At 42.2% G+C, this 19,369-nt stretch overlaps 1 protein-coding gene across 1 annotated transcript; it reads left to right on the top strand.

The window, feature by feature from the left end:
* Positions 1-9,682: 9,682 nt before the first annotated feature.
* On the top strand, positions 9,683-17,638 carry LOC139924369 (tryptase-like). The gene is made up of 8 exons (XM_071915406.1): positions 9,683-9,734; positions 10,605-10,625; positions 12,233-12,401; positions 12,996-13,262; positions 14,791-14,801; positions 15,339-15,484; positions 16,793-16,892; positions 17,349-17,638. Exons 1-8 carry the CDS (start codon positions 9,683-9,685, stop codon positions 17,636-17,638), a joined length of 1,056 nt encoding a protein of 351 aa, XP_071771507.1.
* The last annotated feature ends 1,731 nt before the right edge of the window (positions 17,639-19,369 follow it).

Raw genomic sequence — 19,369 nt, 5'->3', positions numbered from 1 at the left:
CTTTCGTTCTCTGGAGACTCTCAGGAAAGCTGGCTTAAATAAGCCAAATGCACCAGACCATCCTCGCCTACGTACACTCACTCGTCCAATGTCACAGACTCACACAGTAACTCTTCCACCCACAACACACACAAACACCCACACACACAAACACTCACTCACCCGCCAAGCACATCCCACCCACATACATGCACTATGATGCCACTATGATGTAATCTGTTTGTGTTATAAACAAATAAATATATAAATGTAAGATATGGTAAATATCTTTAAAGTCTCATAACCTGCTCATAATCACGATGCATTACAGTGCACTATGACATTTTCTGACGCAGTTATGATGTGTGTGTTACCAAACTGTACAGAATCTTCTCTTCCACTTGTTTGTCTTCCGCTGCCCTATTAAGACAGTGATAAGCTAGTAAAGCTTTACAATTTCATTTTAAACCCAAAAACCATCAGCCATACCTACCACATACTGATTATGGTGATGTTTTATACATTATATTAGGCAAAAGGGCTTTAACTCCTCTCCATCTCCATGAAACTCACTGTAAAAAATCTGAAAGAGCTGGTCTCTCTTGGTGTCTTTAAATTGACAATAAAGGATATAAAGGATATTGTGGCAGGCATAGTAAGGCTCTGTCTTTACTTTATTTCATCAAGATTTAAATAAGTTTGGCTGATGAGCCTGCTGGATTGATTTTGGACTATTGCCTGTGGAAAAGTTAATATAGAAGGTTTTGGTTTTGCTTTGTTTTTGTTTTGACTATTTTTTCTCTTTATACATTGTTGTATGTTGTTGATCTGTAAATTTTGTGTCTGTCATGATGCTGCTTTCCTTCAGAATTTTTTAATTTCTAACTAATCTGGTTAAATAACAGTTAAATAAAATGAACCAACTCTGATTTGCTTGTTTGTTCTTGATTTCCTCTGTTGCCATCCGTTTTATCATTTAGAATAGACTGGACCTGAAGGTCAAAGTCTGAGCCACAAATTATTTGTTTTTGTTGGATGAAAACCTTGTCGTATTTCATAATATTTTCATCCAGAAAAAGTCAGTGTAGAGAATGTGTGGTGTAGATGTTGTAGAAAACAGAGCTATAAGTATCTTTTCAGGGTTAGGGTTATTCTTTGCTGCTCCGGCTAACATTCGTTAGAAGTCATGGACGTTGGAATTTAGTTTGTATGACAATATTTTCTTCAAGGACTATTTTCTGGTGGAGATGCAAATTCTGCTGTGTTGGTTTCCAAGTTTGACAGAGAGAAATAGTGCATTCACCAATCCAGACAAAAAATTATATCTTTGTTGGTATAGCCAGACTGTCCTAACTTTTTTAAAGCAAGAAGAAGCCAAATCCACATCGTCCTTTTCACAATGTTTATGTTTCCTTATCATTCGTCTTCTGGGTTTGATTTTCCCACCAAATAGCATGTGAATGCAATGCTGTTTGGCCGACTTTGAAGTCCTGCATGTTAGAACAATAGTTATGTATTCTAACTCTAGTTCTATGATCACAGGCGGAGCCCTCTAACAGGGCTCTATTGGCTTAGCCACTCATCTAGTCGCCTCAGCGCACTGAAAATTTGCATGCACGTGCTCAGCCAATCAGGATGAGCCTATACACCCCCTATGGGGGCTCGCGCTATAAATGGCCTATTAGGTCATTTCTTCACAGGTCTCATGTACCAGTACTGAGTACAGAACCGGAGAAAGACCAAGACACATCCAACAGATAGAACCTGATGAATGGACAGGGCGTCGACCAGGACGCCACTGTGCATATTTCCTCCACACCTGTTCCACTGAACAGTGCCGTCGACGCAGCCATACTCCATGTCGAGAGCGTGCGGTTGGCTGCAGGAGGGTCCCTACCCGCCAGCACATAAGCCTGTGATATTCCCTCACAGTGCCAGTGGGAGAGTCTCTGCTTTGACAGGGGCTTGCCAGCCACAGTCTGCATAGCACACAAAAAGCTGCTGTGTGCGCCTCACCGTGGCTGTGCGTTCCATATAACATGCCAACGCATGCACGGGGCATAAACGGTGCAGCCTCTCCTCTCTCTCCTCACCATGAGGAGGAGGATAGAAAGCCTCCAGCTGAATCATCCTAGACCAAAAGGAACTATTGATGTTCTTGGGTGCAAAAGACAAATTCTGTCTGAGTGTGGCGCCACTCAGGTCCCCACGTATCAGCAAACGGCTGGGATGGACCGAAAGAGCGCACAAGTCACTCACTCTTTTAGCTGAGGTCAAAGCAAGCAGCAGAGCTGTCTTGACTGACAACAGCTTAAGAGAAGTCTGCCTAAGCGGTTCAAAAGGCTCCTAAGAAAGAGCCTCCAAGACCAAAGGCAGCTCCCACTGGGGGGCGGTGGAACACACCACTGGGCATTTTCTCCTAGCCCCCTGCAAAAAACGCTTCATGAGGGGGTGGCCGAAAACCGACCTCTCTCCAAACCCCTCATGGCAGGAAGAGATTGCCGACACATACACTTTAATAGTGGACTGCGCCAACCCCCTTTCCAGCAGGCACGGGAGGAAAGAGAGAACAGATCCAATTGAACAGTTCAAAGGATCGATGTTCCTATGAGCGCCTATCGCTCCGTTCGCCTGAGACAATGCCCCCCAAAACTGGGGAACTGTCCAGGGCGGAGCCACCAGCAGCTGTCTCATTTCTGCGTACCACGGTGCCGTCGTGCGGTCCGGGGCCACCAGAATGAGCGACAGTCTCTCCACTCTCACTCTCGCCAGCAGGGGAGGGATGAGACGGAGGGGCGCGTGTCCGAATGCGTCCACCCCCAATGGGGGAGCGTCTCGGGGGAAACAGAGAGACAGTGGGCGATAGTGGACCAAATCTGGTCCACTATATTGGAATATAATCTCTATTCGTCCTCCAGGGGCCTGCCCCTCGACAGGTCAGCCCCCGTGTTCTGCAGGCCTGCAATATGCAACGCCTTGAGAGAACGCAGGTGCTCTGTGGCCCAGCGCCACAGGTTCTCGGCAGCCTTCAACAACGGTACGGATCGTACTCCTGTTGATGTAGGCCACCTTTGAACGGTTGTCGGTCCTCACTAGCACATCCTTCCCCTGTAACAGAGGCAGGAAGTGCTGTAAGTACTTGACGGCACAGGGGTTCGAGCGCCATGTCGACACACTTCGAAAAAGTGCGGGGAGCCAGGGAGTAGCCGATCGGTAGTCTCGTAAGCTACCCGCTGAAAGGCAAAATGCAGGAATTTCCTGTGTCTCGGCACCACTGGGACATGAAAGTAAGCATCTTTCAAATCCACTGTGGTGAACCAATCGCCCGGCTGTACCAATTCCAGCATCTTTTTCACGGTAAGCATGCAAAATGGTCTCTGAGCAGGTGGAGATCCAGAATAGGTCTCATATTTCCGGTTTTCTTGGGGACCAGGAAGTAACCGGAATAGAGACCTCTCTCTCTGTCTTCCTGGGGAACCACAGAAATTGCTCCCTTCTGGAGTAGTTCCTGTATCTCCCTGGAGAGGGCGCTCATGCCTTCCTGAGAAGTTATGATCGACTCTCACTCTCACTCCTGTGAATGGGCGCGGCACGCACTGAAACTGGAGTGAAGAACCCAGTCATAACGTCCTGTCCATCCATTCTGTTAACACACACTGGGTTCGCCATTCCTGATAAAATTCTGTCAGGGGGCGAGCAGTCAGCTGTGGAGTGGAGGAGAGAAATTCTCTGTATGCAGTCTCGGCCCTCACCGCTTCCCGTGTGGTAAGCGAGCAGAGAGCAAAATGATGGCTGTGATCGCTGGCCAGTTTCCCTTGTGGGAGGAGGACAGAGAACAATCGGCCGTCAGGGTGGTAGGAATAGGCTTTTCTTGGAAGAAGTAGTTTGTTTTATTACAAACAAACAAATTCACATCATTCACACAAGGCACAATGGGAACATTTCCAGGAACATTGTGGGGGGATGCGAGCACAACGCCACTAACACGCGGCTGGGGCTGAACAGAAGCCCCGCAGTCCGGGTCGGTTCCCCCCTCCGACAGTCAGTACCGCTTCTTGCTGGGCGGCTGGTTCCCAGCCTTCCAGGAACAAGCCAGTGGTCAACGGGAACCTCGGGGTCCTCTCTGGGCCGGTGGCGGAGAAGGAGCGTCACCATCGGAGCGGGCTGGTGGCGGGGCGGGCTGCGTCGAGGAAGGGGCCGGCGGGGGGGCGAGAGGAGCACGTAGCGGAAGAGGAAGCCACATTACGCCGTCCACACCTCTTGGATGCCATCGTACGCCCTTCCCTCGAGTCCTGCAAGGAAGTCTTCTGCTTGGTGGAAGAAGACGCCAACGGCACATGACGGCGCAGCTGAGCCTTTTACTCCTCTAAGTGTTGGAAACGCTGCATAGCCAAGGAAACGGATGCGCCAAAGGTCCTCCTGTCAGACTGAGCCACATGTGCTGAGCCCCGACGGTAGACAGAGCCATGACGCGTCCAACGGCAGCGGCGACTCCCCTGGTTAAATTGTTCATCTGTCCCGCAATACGGGACACATGATCCAAATCAGAAGCGGAGAGGGAGGCTTTCCCTGTCAAAACGGTGGATAGGGACACCCCCAGCAGCCCCAGGTTATTGGCCATGGCTGCCGTCTGAGCCACCAGGTGGAAAACCTTGCTGAAGAGTTCCACCGTCTTCTTGTCTCTGGATTGAGGAGGAGCATGTTTCCTGCTGCCAGACCAGCTGGTTGAGCCAGGAGAAAAATGAGCGGCCAGCGCGTCATCGAGCAGGGGGAGACCAGAGTGGCAGATAGCAGCTTTCCCGTGGACATCGGAAAAACAAAAAAGGCCAGAGATAGGAGCCTTGCAGCGGCGTGGCTCCTTCGAGGATGCTTCCACAGCTGCCCAAATATCGTCCAAGGTGGGAGCGACGATGCCCGGCTTGGTCGCCAGCCGATAGACTCCCTGGGCCAGGCGATCAGCGGCGCTGTCCTCATCACGTTGGGGAAGTCTTGTTTCAACGATGGCGGAGGTGAAGGATGCAGCCGTAACGGAGACAGAGGAGATGTTGTCATCGCTGTCATCACAGCGGAGCTCGATCTCAGGAGAATGCTGATGCTAATAGCATTTGAAATGAGCCCAATGCTGCTGGCGTCTCACCATGGAAAGAGCCCTGCAGCTGCTGCAATCCGGCGAGTTGGAGACGGCGTCAGCAGTGTGTTCCGGGCCGAGGCACTCAAAACATGCTTCATGTGGATCTTCAGTGCGCTGAGGCGACTAGATGAGTGGCTAAGCCAATAGAGCCCTGTTAGAGGGCGAAGCCTGTGTGAAATAGAACTTCCTACCAGCATTTGAACAAGGCAGAAGAGACTTTTCAAATTAATGTGGGCATTGAACTAAATTACGACACAATGGTAAAGTAACTTTGACAAAAATGAAGTCTGACGGGATGTTCACTGTGATGGATTACCTAGCTCAAGCAAATTTCAGGTCTCTGCAAGTTGATTTTCGTACCGTACTGAAATAAATGGGAACAAAAGGCCGCCTGGAAGGTAGGAAAAATGCACTCAAACATCTAAACAAGTATGCTTTGGAAATGGTCGGCAGTAATCAGTGATGTAAATAGGTTTTCAATGTAGTGAGTCCCCGGGACCCACAGGTGGTAATTTGAGTGGGTCCCAGGGAAATTGAGGGGGTCCCCAATAATATTTTTTTTTAACAGCAAAAGCACAATTTTTCTGTTTGTATTTTTAAGTTAAATTTACCTACTCCTATTTATATATTTGATTACAATGTTACACAGCTCTGGTTACACATTTCTTTATTCTAGTATATCTTTAATTGTACGTACATTTTTTGTTTTTATTTCACACTTACTTTGGCAATGTAAACGTATGTTGCCCATGCCAATAAAGCCCCTTTGAATTGAGAGAAAGAGAGAGAGAGAGAGAGAGAGAGAGAGAGAGAGCCCAGCAGCCTGTGTGACACAGAGCTTCTGGAGAAAGCGAGGAGCATAAAACATTGTGCTTTTTTCCACGCATAAAAAAAAAACAACCGAGCCCCACCCGACCCGAGCCTGACATACAGTTGTAACAGTCGCAAATATGCCTACTATGCTTTTGGAACATTGTTTGGTTGCAGTAACAGATTAAGTCACTGGGTGGCGCTCCTTGTTTTTTTACTGAGACTGAGTTACAGCAACAGGTTGAGTAGGCTACTACCAACTACTCCCAGTCTACCCAATACTGACGTCGTCTCGCTCTGTCATGCTATCCAGGAGTAACGTTAGCCTAGTTTGTATGTGATTTCTATTGTCAATAAAGATGTAAAAAAAAAACACAAAAAAAACGTGTAACGTTAGCCTACTTCCATAAAGCTAACAAGCACAAAGCTAATGCAAGCTAAGACACGACCAAGCGCGTTACAGTCTCGGGTCCCGTCGGTTCGGGTCGGGTTGCAGATCTCTAATGTGTAGTAAATTAAACGACTAGTTAGTGAAATCAAAGTCCTATGTTGCAAACAGAATGGGCATTTTTATCTTGTGGCCATCCACAATGATATGAATCGATTTGAAGAAACAGTGGCTGACGCACAGACATGTCAATCATGGCTTTTTTTCCCCGAATAATAACAAGCAACTTCGGGTAGAAGAAATATCTGTTTCCATCGCATTAGCCTATCTGTGCTTTCCTGAATAACCGATTCGGATTCGGGTACATCCCTACCTGCAATAGTTTGTTGGCCAGCAATGTTTGATCTTTTTCTTTGGTGGCATTTTAAAATGTTTTCCTTTCACTCATTGAGACTGAACAAAACGGGAGATATGCGCGAGATATATGCGCAGACGGTGAGAAAATCGCGGCCGGTGGATTTTTTTTTTTTCAACACGGCGCGTCCCCTGGACGGTAAAGCATCATCAGGTCATCATCGACATGAGTGAATACAGCATCCACGTGAGTTTATTTACCAATTACCAAGTTTGTAGCCTTGTTGAAATGAAATCTGTGCAGCGAAAGTAGCATTGGATGCAGGCCCAGCAAGGGCATTAAGTCTCTCCCACGATGATTGAGACTATTTTCTAGGAAAAAATAGGGTGCGTCCCCTGGACGTGTCGATAGTGAGTTTACTGCGTCCTTTCGGATTTTAACGCGTCAGAGATGCAGGACGCACCTATTTACATCACTGAGTAATGTAACGACAATAAGGACAGAAGAAATATAACACACAGGTGTGCTCAGTATGCAAGTGTATTTTTTTTTTTATTCAGGCCGGTTTTTCAAATAAATGACATCTTTTCTCATAATTCTGAGAAAAGATCTCATAATTCTGAGAAAAGATCTCATAATTCTGACATAATTATCTCAGAATGTATAGTACTTCTGTATATAGCTCCTCTTCCTCACGGTTCCCTGCTCTCAGTCTGATGAGCCATCAGACAATATGAGTTTTGTTCCATTTATGGACGACACGGCCAGTTCCTTTCTGTGTGGAGTTTGCATCTTCTCCCCGTGTTTGTGTGGGTTTCTGCCGGGTGCTCCGGTTTCCTCCCACCATTAAAGACATGTATGTCAGGGTTAATACTCCTGTCAGTGCCCCTGACCAAGGCACTGGCAAAAGAACTGGAGTTGGTCCCCGGGCGCTGTACTGCAGCTGCCCACTGCTCCTAGTGTGTGTATAGGATGGGTCAAATGCAGAGGATAAATTTCCCCACGGGGATAATAAATAACCCTAACCCTAAACAAATACAAATTTACAAACTGTATTATTAGCCACAACCATTCAAGATGCATAAAATAATGTGACAGTCAAAATGCCTTTTTTTATTCAAACACATTTCAAAAGTATATTTAATTGTATTGCAATATCCTTTTCATTTAAAATCCCTGGTCTCATTCCAGATCAAACATGGACCCTCTTATCAGAGAGGACTGGTCTCTGCTGTCCAGTGACACAGGAGTCAACAGATAAAAGAAGTAAATTCAAGGTCAGCAGGAGTCCAGCCAGTGTTAACGCCAACGCACAGAACAAGAAAACATCCACAGGCTTCCAAACCCTACTCACGCCTACGCCCAATGATTACTACCCACCGTCCACAATGCCAGTAGAATAATCTAGAATCATGTTTTTGATGGAAAAATACCCCATGAGTGATGTTGTTACATGCAGATCAACATCTAGCTCTCTGAAACAAAGTATTATGTGATTGATGATGGTATTCATTGCTTCATTGCTGTGCCTGATTCATTTTGGCCATTAGGTCTGTTGACTGACATTTTCTCCACATAGAGATGTTGTAGCAAGAATGCCAGCGTGCTTGAGAAATTCTTTTTCACATTTCAGCAACTCTAGCAAGACCACAAAGGTCAGTATCAGCAATTTCAGCAAGTGATGAAGACGGTACATGATGAAGGTTGTGGCAGTGAAACATTATATCTGCTCTTCTTGGAATTATTGAAGAGTCTCTTTCCTTCATTTATCTGATTTTTTTCTTCAATGTCTTGTCTCCTGGCTGGATAACAGTTATGGATTTATTTGAAATAGAATGTTTCCTGTAAAATGTGGAAAAGCACAGCATTCTTTCTTAGTAGTTAGCAGTATTAAAGGTGTTATCTGTATAATTTTCAGACATCAATATATCATTGTCAAATTAATTGTCAAATTAATTTTGGAGGATTTTTTCTCTAGTGAGAATCTTGAACACTACATTTTAAGTACATGATGGGTAGACAAGATCTTCAATACACAAAACTAATATTTTTTTAGCACGACTCCTGAATAGGGAAATAAAATCCTATTAGAATGTCATTTTACATGTTGAATATGGACACACATGCAAACATCTTTTGTATTACGACTTTTATTTATTTTTTTATCAACATATTAAAGTTAGCTAACATTAAGTTAGAGCACTTTTTCTCGATGGATAAAGTCAGAGTTCATTTTCCTGTTTCGTTCAGGTAAATAACTAAATAGTTGGTAATTTACAGCATTTTTTTTGTTTTTGTTTACAAATTTTAATATTTCCAAAATATGTACTAAAAATATAAAATTTCCTATTTTTGTCATGTAAAATACCCCATGAAAAAGTTATTTTAAATAAATAAATAATTTATAAAGCCTCTGTAAATTCTCTACAGTAGTAGAGACTCTGGGATACATTACTGCCTTTAAAGGAAGAATTGAAATAGAAAAACCATTATTGAATTAAATGAATAAATAGAATATGCAAAGAAACTAAAATGTCACTGCAGGTTTTATTTGTATGTCACTGTGGTCAGGGAGGAACCTCCACTATATCAGCAGTGGATGATATTTAATAAAAGCTCAATATTGGCCTAACCTTATTATGCAAGCCAGATAGAGTGAGTCAGACAGAGAGACAGCCACCCACACACCAAAGTAAACTGAACCAGAACCATCCAGATGTTGGTGGTTTTTCCTATTTACAAAAGTCCTTGGTGGACTGATATAAAATCAACCACGTCGATTGTCTGTGATCACATTACATTTTCATCCAGACTAAAACTGGTTTCTCTACACTAGACAAAAAGGCAGTTGGCATTTTTGCATTGGGCTAATAGTTTTTGATTGTTTCTTTTATCTGCTGAAGAAAATCATAATCACTTCAAAGGTTTAGTCAGGGGTTAGGTGAGGATTTAACCCTCAAAACAGATTATTAGGTTATTATTGCATGAAATGGTAGTGTGTGTCTCCAGTGAGGTACAGATGTCAGTGCGCAGACTCCTCTTTCTCCTTGTTGCCCTCCTACTCCTGGAAGGTGAGTAGATCAGTTTCCATTTGACCGATATAAGAAGAGTTAGTTTGTGTTCATATGGGAACAGAAAGTCCTTTCAGCCCCTTCCAGCCCCAGTATAGTAACTAGTATGATCTAAAAAGAAAAGCAATCAGATTCTGTGTGGTCCCTGTTCACTCAGCCTTGGAATTAGAAGTTATATGAGGACATTATGAATGAGACATAATGAGACCATATAGAGCCACAGATTGGCATGGGTGGAAGTAACGAATTACATTTGCTGTAACCAGTCAGTATTTGTTGAAGTCAGTCATTTCACTTTTACTGAAGTATGTTTTGACTAAAGTATTGCACTTTGCTACATTTTAAATCCCATCCGTTACAGAGGACACAGTTTGTAAGCTCTCCACTGGTGATTGAATGGTGTTGATTCATACTTTACTGTATTTATTTAAATTAAAATAATCTAATTTGTCCTCTCATCATTTTTGCATTGCATGGGCAAGATCACATGTAACAACATTTTCCTATTTACAAAAGTATAACTTTCAGTCCGAATTCATTTGGAGTGAACTACCTTTTATACCTTTACTCACACAGATTTTTTACACCAGTAATTTTACTTTTACTTAAATAGGATTTCAGCAAAGCAGCACTGTTCTACTTGTTCTTTCCACTCTTGGAGATTGGTATCTAAAGAGGTTTCTAACAAAAACTTTTTTAAACCCCAAGTGACTCAATTTTGATTAAAATTGTGTTGCCTGCATCAGATCAACTCAGGGACTAGCACATTGGAAACAAGAACATCTAAAGTCTACACTAAAAGCTACATTTCAGTAGCAGCACTATTTCTGCACTCTGAATGGTTTAACAGGTTTTCTTGTTACTTTGCAGAGGCTCGCCCCCAGCTGAATGGTAAGTTCTTCACTTGTCATTACAGTTGCCTCTTTTCTTTTTCTCTCACCTGCCGTCCTCTTTATATCCTTGTTCCCTTTCCTCGAATTTTCTGCCACATGAGCTGATAATTAAATGAAATTTTTTAGTGTTGCAATTAAAATTGCCAATAGGAAGCCATACCTATATTGACTGAATACTGTGGTAGTAGGCAGCATGCTAATGGAAATTATTTTACCCCTTGTACCCTGATTATTACCTCTGCCAAGGACGTAATATTTTCGACCGCGTCTGTGTGTTTGTCCGTCGGTCTTTTAGCAGGATATCTAAAAAAGTTGGGCACGAATTTGCACAAAACTTGGTATGAAGGTTGGTTATGGGCCAAGGAAGAACTGATTAACTTTTCATGTCGACTGGCCAAAAGGGGGCGTGGTGGTGGGCGTGGCATATCACCAAAAGGAGCATAACTGCCTTACGGGGTGTTGTCAGACATGGCAGGGGTCTGTGCTCTACTGAGCACATTTTCTAGTTTTCACCGTTGACAAGAAATCACGTGACCTCAACAGCAGAAGTGGCTCTTCTTTGTATTTTTTTTTTTTATGAAGGCCGGCATTCAGTGCATGCACGTAATCCGCAAACAGCAAAGAAGCACATGGATGGAGGTAATATACAAAGTTTATTAAAAATCTTTTAAAAAGTCCATTGACGTTTTCAATCAAACGTTTATACAGTATATCGAACAGTCCAACAAGAGTAGGCTATATTGTTATGGAGATAATGAATTTGAGAATGCCAAATGGCTCTAAGCAATTAACATTGGCTAACTTACTTTAGTCTTTTTGTTGCAGGTCCTGTAATATGTATTGATTAATAGCCACTGTAATAGATAATGTTTTTTACCAGCCAAATCTTTTTACATTATATGTGGCAAAGATTTCCTCCAAGGTTCTGCTCTGGTTGCACTTGGAATGAAGATGTGAGTAAATAGATAACTAATTTCAGCAGTTTCCTGTAGCTAGTTAATCTGTCCACTACCACAACATTCAACCAGTATAGGTATTATGTTGTTTTGTTGTAGTACTTGGCATTTTATGGTCTCTGAAGGAATTTTAATGCTATGGGTTGCTTTCACTTGCCATTTTGCATCCCTAACTACATTGAACAGAATTCCAACTGGGGGATACAAAATGTCTGCAACAAAATGGTCACAGGTGGCAAATGGGACACCCAATGAATGCAAAGGTTTAGGCAAACAAAATAGTGCAGTGAAAGCCACTGCCATTTTGAACCCAGTAACATACCAGATAGTACCAGACACACACACACACACTTTCCAGTTTCCAATGTTTTAGCGCAAACATAACTCATGAAAAGGCAAATGAGATGAAAATTAAATATATCAGAGTGTGTGTGTTGGATCTGGCTAATGGTGTCCAGAATTGGCCACCAGTATGTTACATGCACAACATGAAGAAACCACACCACAGTTCCAGTTTGGTCTCCAGGGTCCCATGCCTCAAGCACACTGGAACTGTGGTGTGACTTGTATTTGCATTGTTGTCTTTGCATTGTGCATGAATTGAGTTCAAACCTTAAAGCAAAATATGCGTTGCTGTTTTCCCTGTCAGTGTGTGGCCAGCCATTTCTCACCTTTAGGATAGTTGGTGGAGACAAAGCTTGTGAAAAGAACTGGTGCTGGCAGGTCAGTCTGCACAGTGACGAAGGCCATTACTGTGGTGGCTCCCTCATCAACAAAGAATGGGTGCTGACTGCCGCACACTGCTTCCGTCCGTCTCAGTGAGTGAGCTCAACTTACACTCAGTGTTTATTGAATCGTAACCATTAACCATCTAATTAAATACAAATTACATTCTAATTACTATGATGCTATGATGATATTATTACTAAGTACTTTCATGGTATTTCAGTAGTGTAGTTTGCTTAATTTACTGTATGTTCTACTTGTTAGTTATCCATGATTTATAGTGATTACTGTGATGATACAATAACACAATACAATCACAATGCAAAATACTGGAATAATAATAATAATAATAACACTGTTTGGTTATTTGCTTTTTTGACTTGAGAATGAGGCTTTTTAGCCTTCATAACTGAAATGTGTTGCGATGCCTGTCGCTTGCTGATAGCACTGTCCTCCATTGCTGAGAAGTTGAAAATGCCATTTGGGAGGGGTGTCTTGAAACTCTTAAAAGTGGGGAGTTTTTGTTCCAAAACAGAGTTCAGACCAGAAGCTGATTTTTGAAAGTCAGAAATCTCAGCAGCTGGTCAAGTAATTGTTGAGTCACTGGTATTGTCAACCCATGGATATTTTAAAACCTTATTTATTGCCCCTTTAACTGGTGTCATTCTGTGTGATGTATACCACAGGCGTCAAAAAATTCTCAGACACATCTACCTGGGTCGTCAGAGTCAGCACGGCAGCAACCCTAATGAGGTGATGAGGAACGTCACAGAGATCATCTGTCACCCTGACTTTGATAACTTAACGGACAGCAATCACGACAATGATATCTGTCTTCTGAAACTGTCTGAGCCGGTCAACTTCAGTGAATACATCTGTCCAGTCTGCCTGGCAGCAGCCAACAGCACTTTCTACAAGGGTGCTCTGGTCTGGGTGACCGGCTGGGGTGACAGGTTACAAAAATGTACGTAACAAAGACTTTCAGTTTGACAAAAAAATGAAGGAAGTAATAACTGGTTGTATTTTTATGGGGTTACAGCAAGTTAACCCTATACTAAGGCTTATCATAGGCAGATTATGAGACAAAGGGCCCCTGGGCACAGACACCTACTAAAATTTAAATCTACAAAATCTACTGTATGGCCACACAGTAGCTGCATGGTATATGACTCAGTGGGCCCTATTCTGACAGATCAGGAGTGGAAAACAACATTCGTAAACCATGACTTTACATTACGATACATTATTACATTACTTTGGACAATAATGCAGCGCTTTACTGCTAAAGCGCTATAGATAAACTGTGGGGAACATTCACTGTGACAGTGCCATGGTGACACCTTCAAAACAAATCTTTAGGTTATTATAGGGGGAATGCTGGGGCCTTGGTGTTGATATAAATGACTAAGCCCTTTGACTGCAGGGCAGTAAATGTAAAGTTAGTGACCGCATCATCATGTATCAGGCTCTGGCTTAGGGGCCCTCCTGAGCTCTTTGGACCCTGGGCCTGTGCCCGGTTGGCCTGTTCGGTAATCCATCCATGAGGCTGATGAACCTTTCTGAGCTCTGGGGCAACTTGCCAACTCCTTCCATTTGTCCTTCCGTTCATTCCTTCATTCCTTTGTTCGTTTGTTCCTTTCTTACATTGTTAGTTCCTTTATATGTTCCTTGGTTCATGCCGTTGTTCTTTCCTTCCATTTATTTGTTCCTTTGTTCGTTCCTCCCCTTGTTCATTCCTCTGTTCATTCCTTCATTCCTTTGTTCATTCCTTTGCTTGTTCCTTCATTCCCTTCTCTGTTCCTCCTGTTGTTTGTTCATTTGTTCCTTTGTTCGTTCCTCTGTTCCTCTGTCCATTCCTTTGTTCGTTCCTTCATTCTTTTGTTCCCCCCGTTGTTTGTTCCTTTGTTCATTGCTTCTTTCCTTTGCACATTCGTTTGTTCATTTGTTCGTTCCACTGTTCCTTCGTTTGTACGTTCCTTTGTTCCTTCATTTGTTCATCCATCCATCCATCATACACAGTATCTTGGACACTGCTGATTGGATTTTGATGAAACCTAGAGGAATGGTGCATCTCACTACTCTGTTCTGGAATTTTAAAATTACACACATTTGATTACAGGTCAAAACGAAGTAACATAGTGGCCATGTTGACTGACTGGCCAAGAGGGGATGACGTGTTTACTGTTGCCTTCTCTTGTTTTTCTGCACATTTGACCTTATGCATTTTATTCTATTTTCTGATTTATTTACTGTTCACTTTTTTTTATTTATTGCTCACATTTTTATTTATCTTGTAAAGCACTTTGTAACTCTGATTTGATAATTGCTGTAGAAATAAAGGTTATTATGATATACAGTATTATTATTATTATACATACATAGATACATAAATAGCATCTCCCTTTGGTTCCACAACTGAACCTAATTCACTTTACAATTAAACAGATTAATTACATTAAAGCTCTATGTGATACACATCAGCAGCTCCTCTGGTCAGAATTCGCAACTGCACTCTGCATTCGCGCTTTTAATGACATCAGACAACAAACAAGCGTGTGCTTATTGATCACGTAAACACTCATGGCGCTGTAGGCTGCTTGGGATAAAATGCTGTGTCTGCTATTGTAGAATACTACTCACAAAAGCTATGGGCTAATATATAGCTACGATGCTAACGCTGCCGCAGTAGTTAGCATTAGCGTTAGCGTCTACTAATATAGTACCCGTATTTTTACGGAAAATGCATCACTTCCCGCGCAACACTACAGTTTCCCACCAGTGTTCCCTCCAGTAGAATTGGCTGTTCCAGAGTCTCATGTTATAATGATGGTTTCGTTGGAGCTTGGAACGGCAAATTCCAACACTAATAGCAATTAAAAGTGAATGTTTTACCACAAAAAAGATATCACATAGAGCTTTAAAAGCATTATTAGAAAACTAGCATAGGCCTACTGTAGTGCCAGTTAAGAGAACAATATCTGGTTTTAGACAACTGTACAACTGTATGTGCTGTCTGTGTGGCTCCACAGCTGGACCCATCTCAAAAAACAATCTCCAAAAGGTGGAGCTTCCCATCATCGGCAACAGACAGTGTACCTGTCAGAATAATTACTTCACCATCACCGACAACATGATGTGTGCTGGTCTGTCGAACGGGACAAAGGATTCCTGTCAGGTCACATTGCTCTTTATTTTCAACCTTCTCAATATCATCAGTATCCTGCACAAACCTTTTATCTCCAAAACCTTGTCTGGAATTGATTGAAAAAAAAGAGAGTAAATTAATTGATTTTCCCATTGATAACCATCCATTTTTGGATGAAATTGGCAATATACCTTGGTGTTCCCTCACAGCCTGAGCTAATGGTTCCATTTCACTTTTTTTCACAATAAGTTATGGTCTCAGTAGCTAACTTCACTTCTTTGAATGTGTCTCCTTATGGTGATTTTCAAAATAATTGCACAACTAAGACGATATTATCATACTATAAAGCAAGGAATCTCTGTCTGTATGTGTGTCCTTCGCATATCTCGAGAACTGTTTGTCCGATCGACTTCACACTTGGCAGATGTGTCGCTGGGGACCCAAGGACGTGCAGTGTTGGATTTGGTGCAATTTGGACACGCGACACGTTCAATATTAATAAACTTTGAATAAACAAGCGAACAGCGCTCTGTGCAGCAGCGGGGCAAACAGGCACTGCACTAGTGTATATAATACATGGTTGTTTCGAGTTGTTTACAGAGCGATTGACAGGTCACCTATCCAGTGATCGACAGCTTGCCCATGCATCGGCAATTATGGGCCAGTAGTAAGCGGCACTGTGGCTCTGCAGACGATCCAAACTTCACCTTTTGCCTCACTTTGGCTGTGCCAGCTCCAAAAAAAGGCCAATACAGTCAATACGGTGGCGACCATAAACCCAATCCCCAGGCTTCAAAACAGCCCTTCAGAAGCCAATGTGTGACTTCACACTCAGCCTATGTTGCGATGCACCTTCTTTTCATATGTTAACTATGCTGTGTCAATGTGGATAGGTGCCCTTTAAAGTGTACAAACAAGCTACATAATTAGCTACTGATAAATAGCATCTAGGACCAGTTGCAGAACCCATATTACCCCCATATTGACGTCCTTACACTGGCTGCCATTCCGATATAGGATTCAATTTAAAATACTCCTTTAAAACATTGAGGCCTGGCTCCTCCTTATATTTCTGAATTGTTGAAGCTGTACACCACAGTAAGGCCACTCAGATCGTCAGACCAAGGACTCTTACTTATCCCCATTTTTAAAATAAGAAATGAGTAGCCTTTTGTTACCGTGATTTTGCTGGTTACTATATCCATATGAAAGTGAAAAAATGTAAAGAAATGGGTTGGTTCAGGCCTCAAGACATTTAAACTAGTAGTGGGACTAGTAGTGGCAGTAACAGTAGTGGTAGTTCCTCTGTACTGACTTGTTGCTTATGTTTCCCCACAGGGAGACTCAGGAGGCCCTCTGCTGGTCGAACATGACTCCCGCTGGGTCCAGTCTGGAGTGGTGAGCTTTGGCCACGGTTGTGCAAGGCCCAAAGAACCAGGTAGGGACTGACAGAATGTATTACTCTGACTCCAACTTTAGGTTATAGGTTGTCATATTTGTTCTTGTTCATTCATGATTAAAATCTACTATCAGGTCATTGTCCAGGGAAGTTTTGCACACATGCACTTTTTCAGCAATTCATTCATTCATTTATTCATCCATTTCAGAAATTGGGGGTAGAGCGTTACTTACTCACTCCAGCCTAATTTTTCTCAGATAGCCCAGGGATTCAAACTGGGTCATCAGAGCAGCAAATAGCAATAGGATACAGCAAAATAAAATAGAATATAAATAAAAATATAACAAATGGGGTTCACATAAACATACACAACCAACAATTTAAGTTAACAGCATTATGAGAGTGTGCAAAATAGACAATACACACACAGAATATACACGTGTTGTGCTCACAGTAACAAGTTTCCAGTGATGTATAATAAATGTAATTTCCCAGGCGTGTACACCCGAGTGTCAGAGTACGAGGACTGGATCAACAGCATCATCACCACCGACCAGCCAGGCTTCATTACCGTCGAATCCAACGGGACAGACAGCGACCTCTCATATACCTGTGATCACCTGGAGAAGATTGAAAAGACAGAAAAGACAGAAGAGGCAACAGAGACTGAAGAGGCAACAAAGACCGAAGAGGCAGCAAAGACCGAAGAGGTAGCAAAGACTGAAGAGGTAGCAAAGACAGAAGAGGTAGCAAAGACCGAAGAGGTAGCAAAGACAGACAACTGAAAGCAATATATATTTATATAGATATATATATCTATATAAATACAGATATATATCTGAGTTGATTGAAAAGTATGTAAAACTTTTCCCAACATCCGTGATAATTACTGAGCCAGAGTTTCCGCCCAAATCAGTTTGTTAACATGCTGTGAAATTTTGTTAAAGAGGATTATTATTTTGTCCACATGTCTTAAAGGTCCCATATCATGGAAAACAGGATTTTCCTTGCCTCTTTGATTATAAGAGTTGGATGTTCTATCTAAACATTGTGGAAGTATCAAAACGCACGGTCGCCAACTAAATTCACATCATCCATCTTAGAAAACCGTGCCTCTAAACGAGCCGTTTGGACTTCCGTAACTTTGTGGCGTCACAAAGGTTCGCTCATTATCATTTTTGTAACAAATTATAGGCCAACAAAGTGTTTTTTTCAAAGCAGTTGAGTGACTGCCATTGGTTTTTTTACTGGAGAGTTTTCCTTACCTCTAGCTGCCAGGGCTGTGGTGTTGTGTGATTGATGGTAGCCAATGAGAACAGAGGGTCGTTAATATTAATGAGCCTTAAAGACACAGCAACAAAAACAGCTTGTTCTTGGTAAGGCTCAGAGAGATGCTTAACACTGGAAAGTGTAGAATATGGGACCTTTAAAGCTTGCTTAAAAACTAAAATGCTAATTGGCTAACTATAGCTAAAAAAAAAGCTGGTTGCATATCATGACCAACATATATTTTTTATTTAATTTTTTTATTCAAAACCAGCCCGGGCTGGTTTTGAATAATTTTGTGTATTTGAAGTGCAAAAATTGTTTCAAGCGCTTATTGTTGATTTGTGCTTATTCAGCTGGAATAAATGTTCTTTTTGTAGGCACTTCCAGTCTCTTTATTTTGTATTTTTAGTGTACTGTTAGCATTTTTTGACCTGGTATCACACCTCTTTTAATGGTAATGCAGAAAGATATCCAATCACAATGCTTGTGTTCTTGTTATAGGTTTTATTGGAACTCAAGTGATGACAGACTGAGGTGGAGGTGAGGGAAAGTAGGAACCCCTTCCTGTCCCCTCGCTTCCATGTTTCAACTTTTCCACGTCCAAAGTTTTTAAGTATTTGAACTCTGAAGAAAATTCACACCCTGACTTGATTTGACTTGAAAATGAAAGGAACTTACTTGTGTATGGAAACCCATTTCCTACACCTGTTAAAAAAAAATCTGGCACATAACAAATCTCACTTGATGATGGAAAAAAAATCCAAGGCCCCTGTAGAATTCATTATGAGGGCAGTTATCTTCTTTTTGCCAGGCGCTTTGTCCTGTTCTGTGGAGAAAGTTTCTTGTCCATCAAAACATTTTGTTGGCATTGAACACATTTGTGTTTGAAACCAATTGGTAGGCTACTTGTTTGCTGCAAGCCAACAAGCTAGCTGGCAACTGGCAGTAACCACTGGTTTTAATGAGAAATGGAACAATACTACCAAGCTGTTATTGGGTGAACTGAAGACTGAAACTTTCCCCCTAATTGAGGCAAATGTCTGGTGAAAAAAAAACATTTTAAAATTCAAAATATGAAGTTATCTCTTTAAGTTGTAAGCAAAGCTCGTCATGTTGGCAGGGCCAGTAAGGTCAAATTTTGTCATGGGAACACTACTTTTTTTCATTATTTATTTTTTTCTGTTTATTTTCATGGCATCCCATTTCATGGCAGTTTTATCAGACAGTAGTAGAGATATACAGGCAGA

This window comes from Centroberyx gerrardi, chromosome 13 (assembly GCF_048128805.1).
Source record: "Centroberyx gerrardi isolate f3 chromosome 13, fCenGer3.hap1.cur.20231027, whole genome shotgun sequence".
NCBI lineage: Eukaryota > Metazoa > Chordata > Actinopteri > Beryciformes > Berycidae > Centroberyx > Centroberyx gerrardi.
Note: the sequence above shows the minus strand (reverse complement) of the source record. Positions and strands in the feature narration are given on the sequence as shown.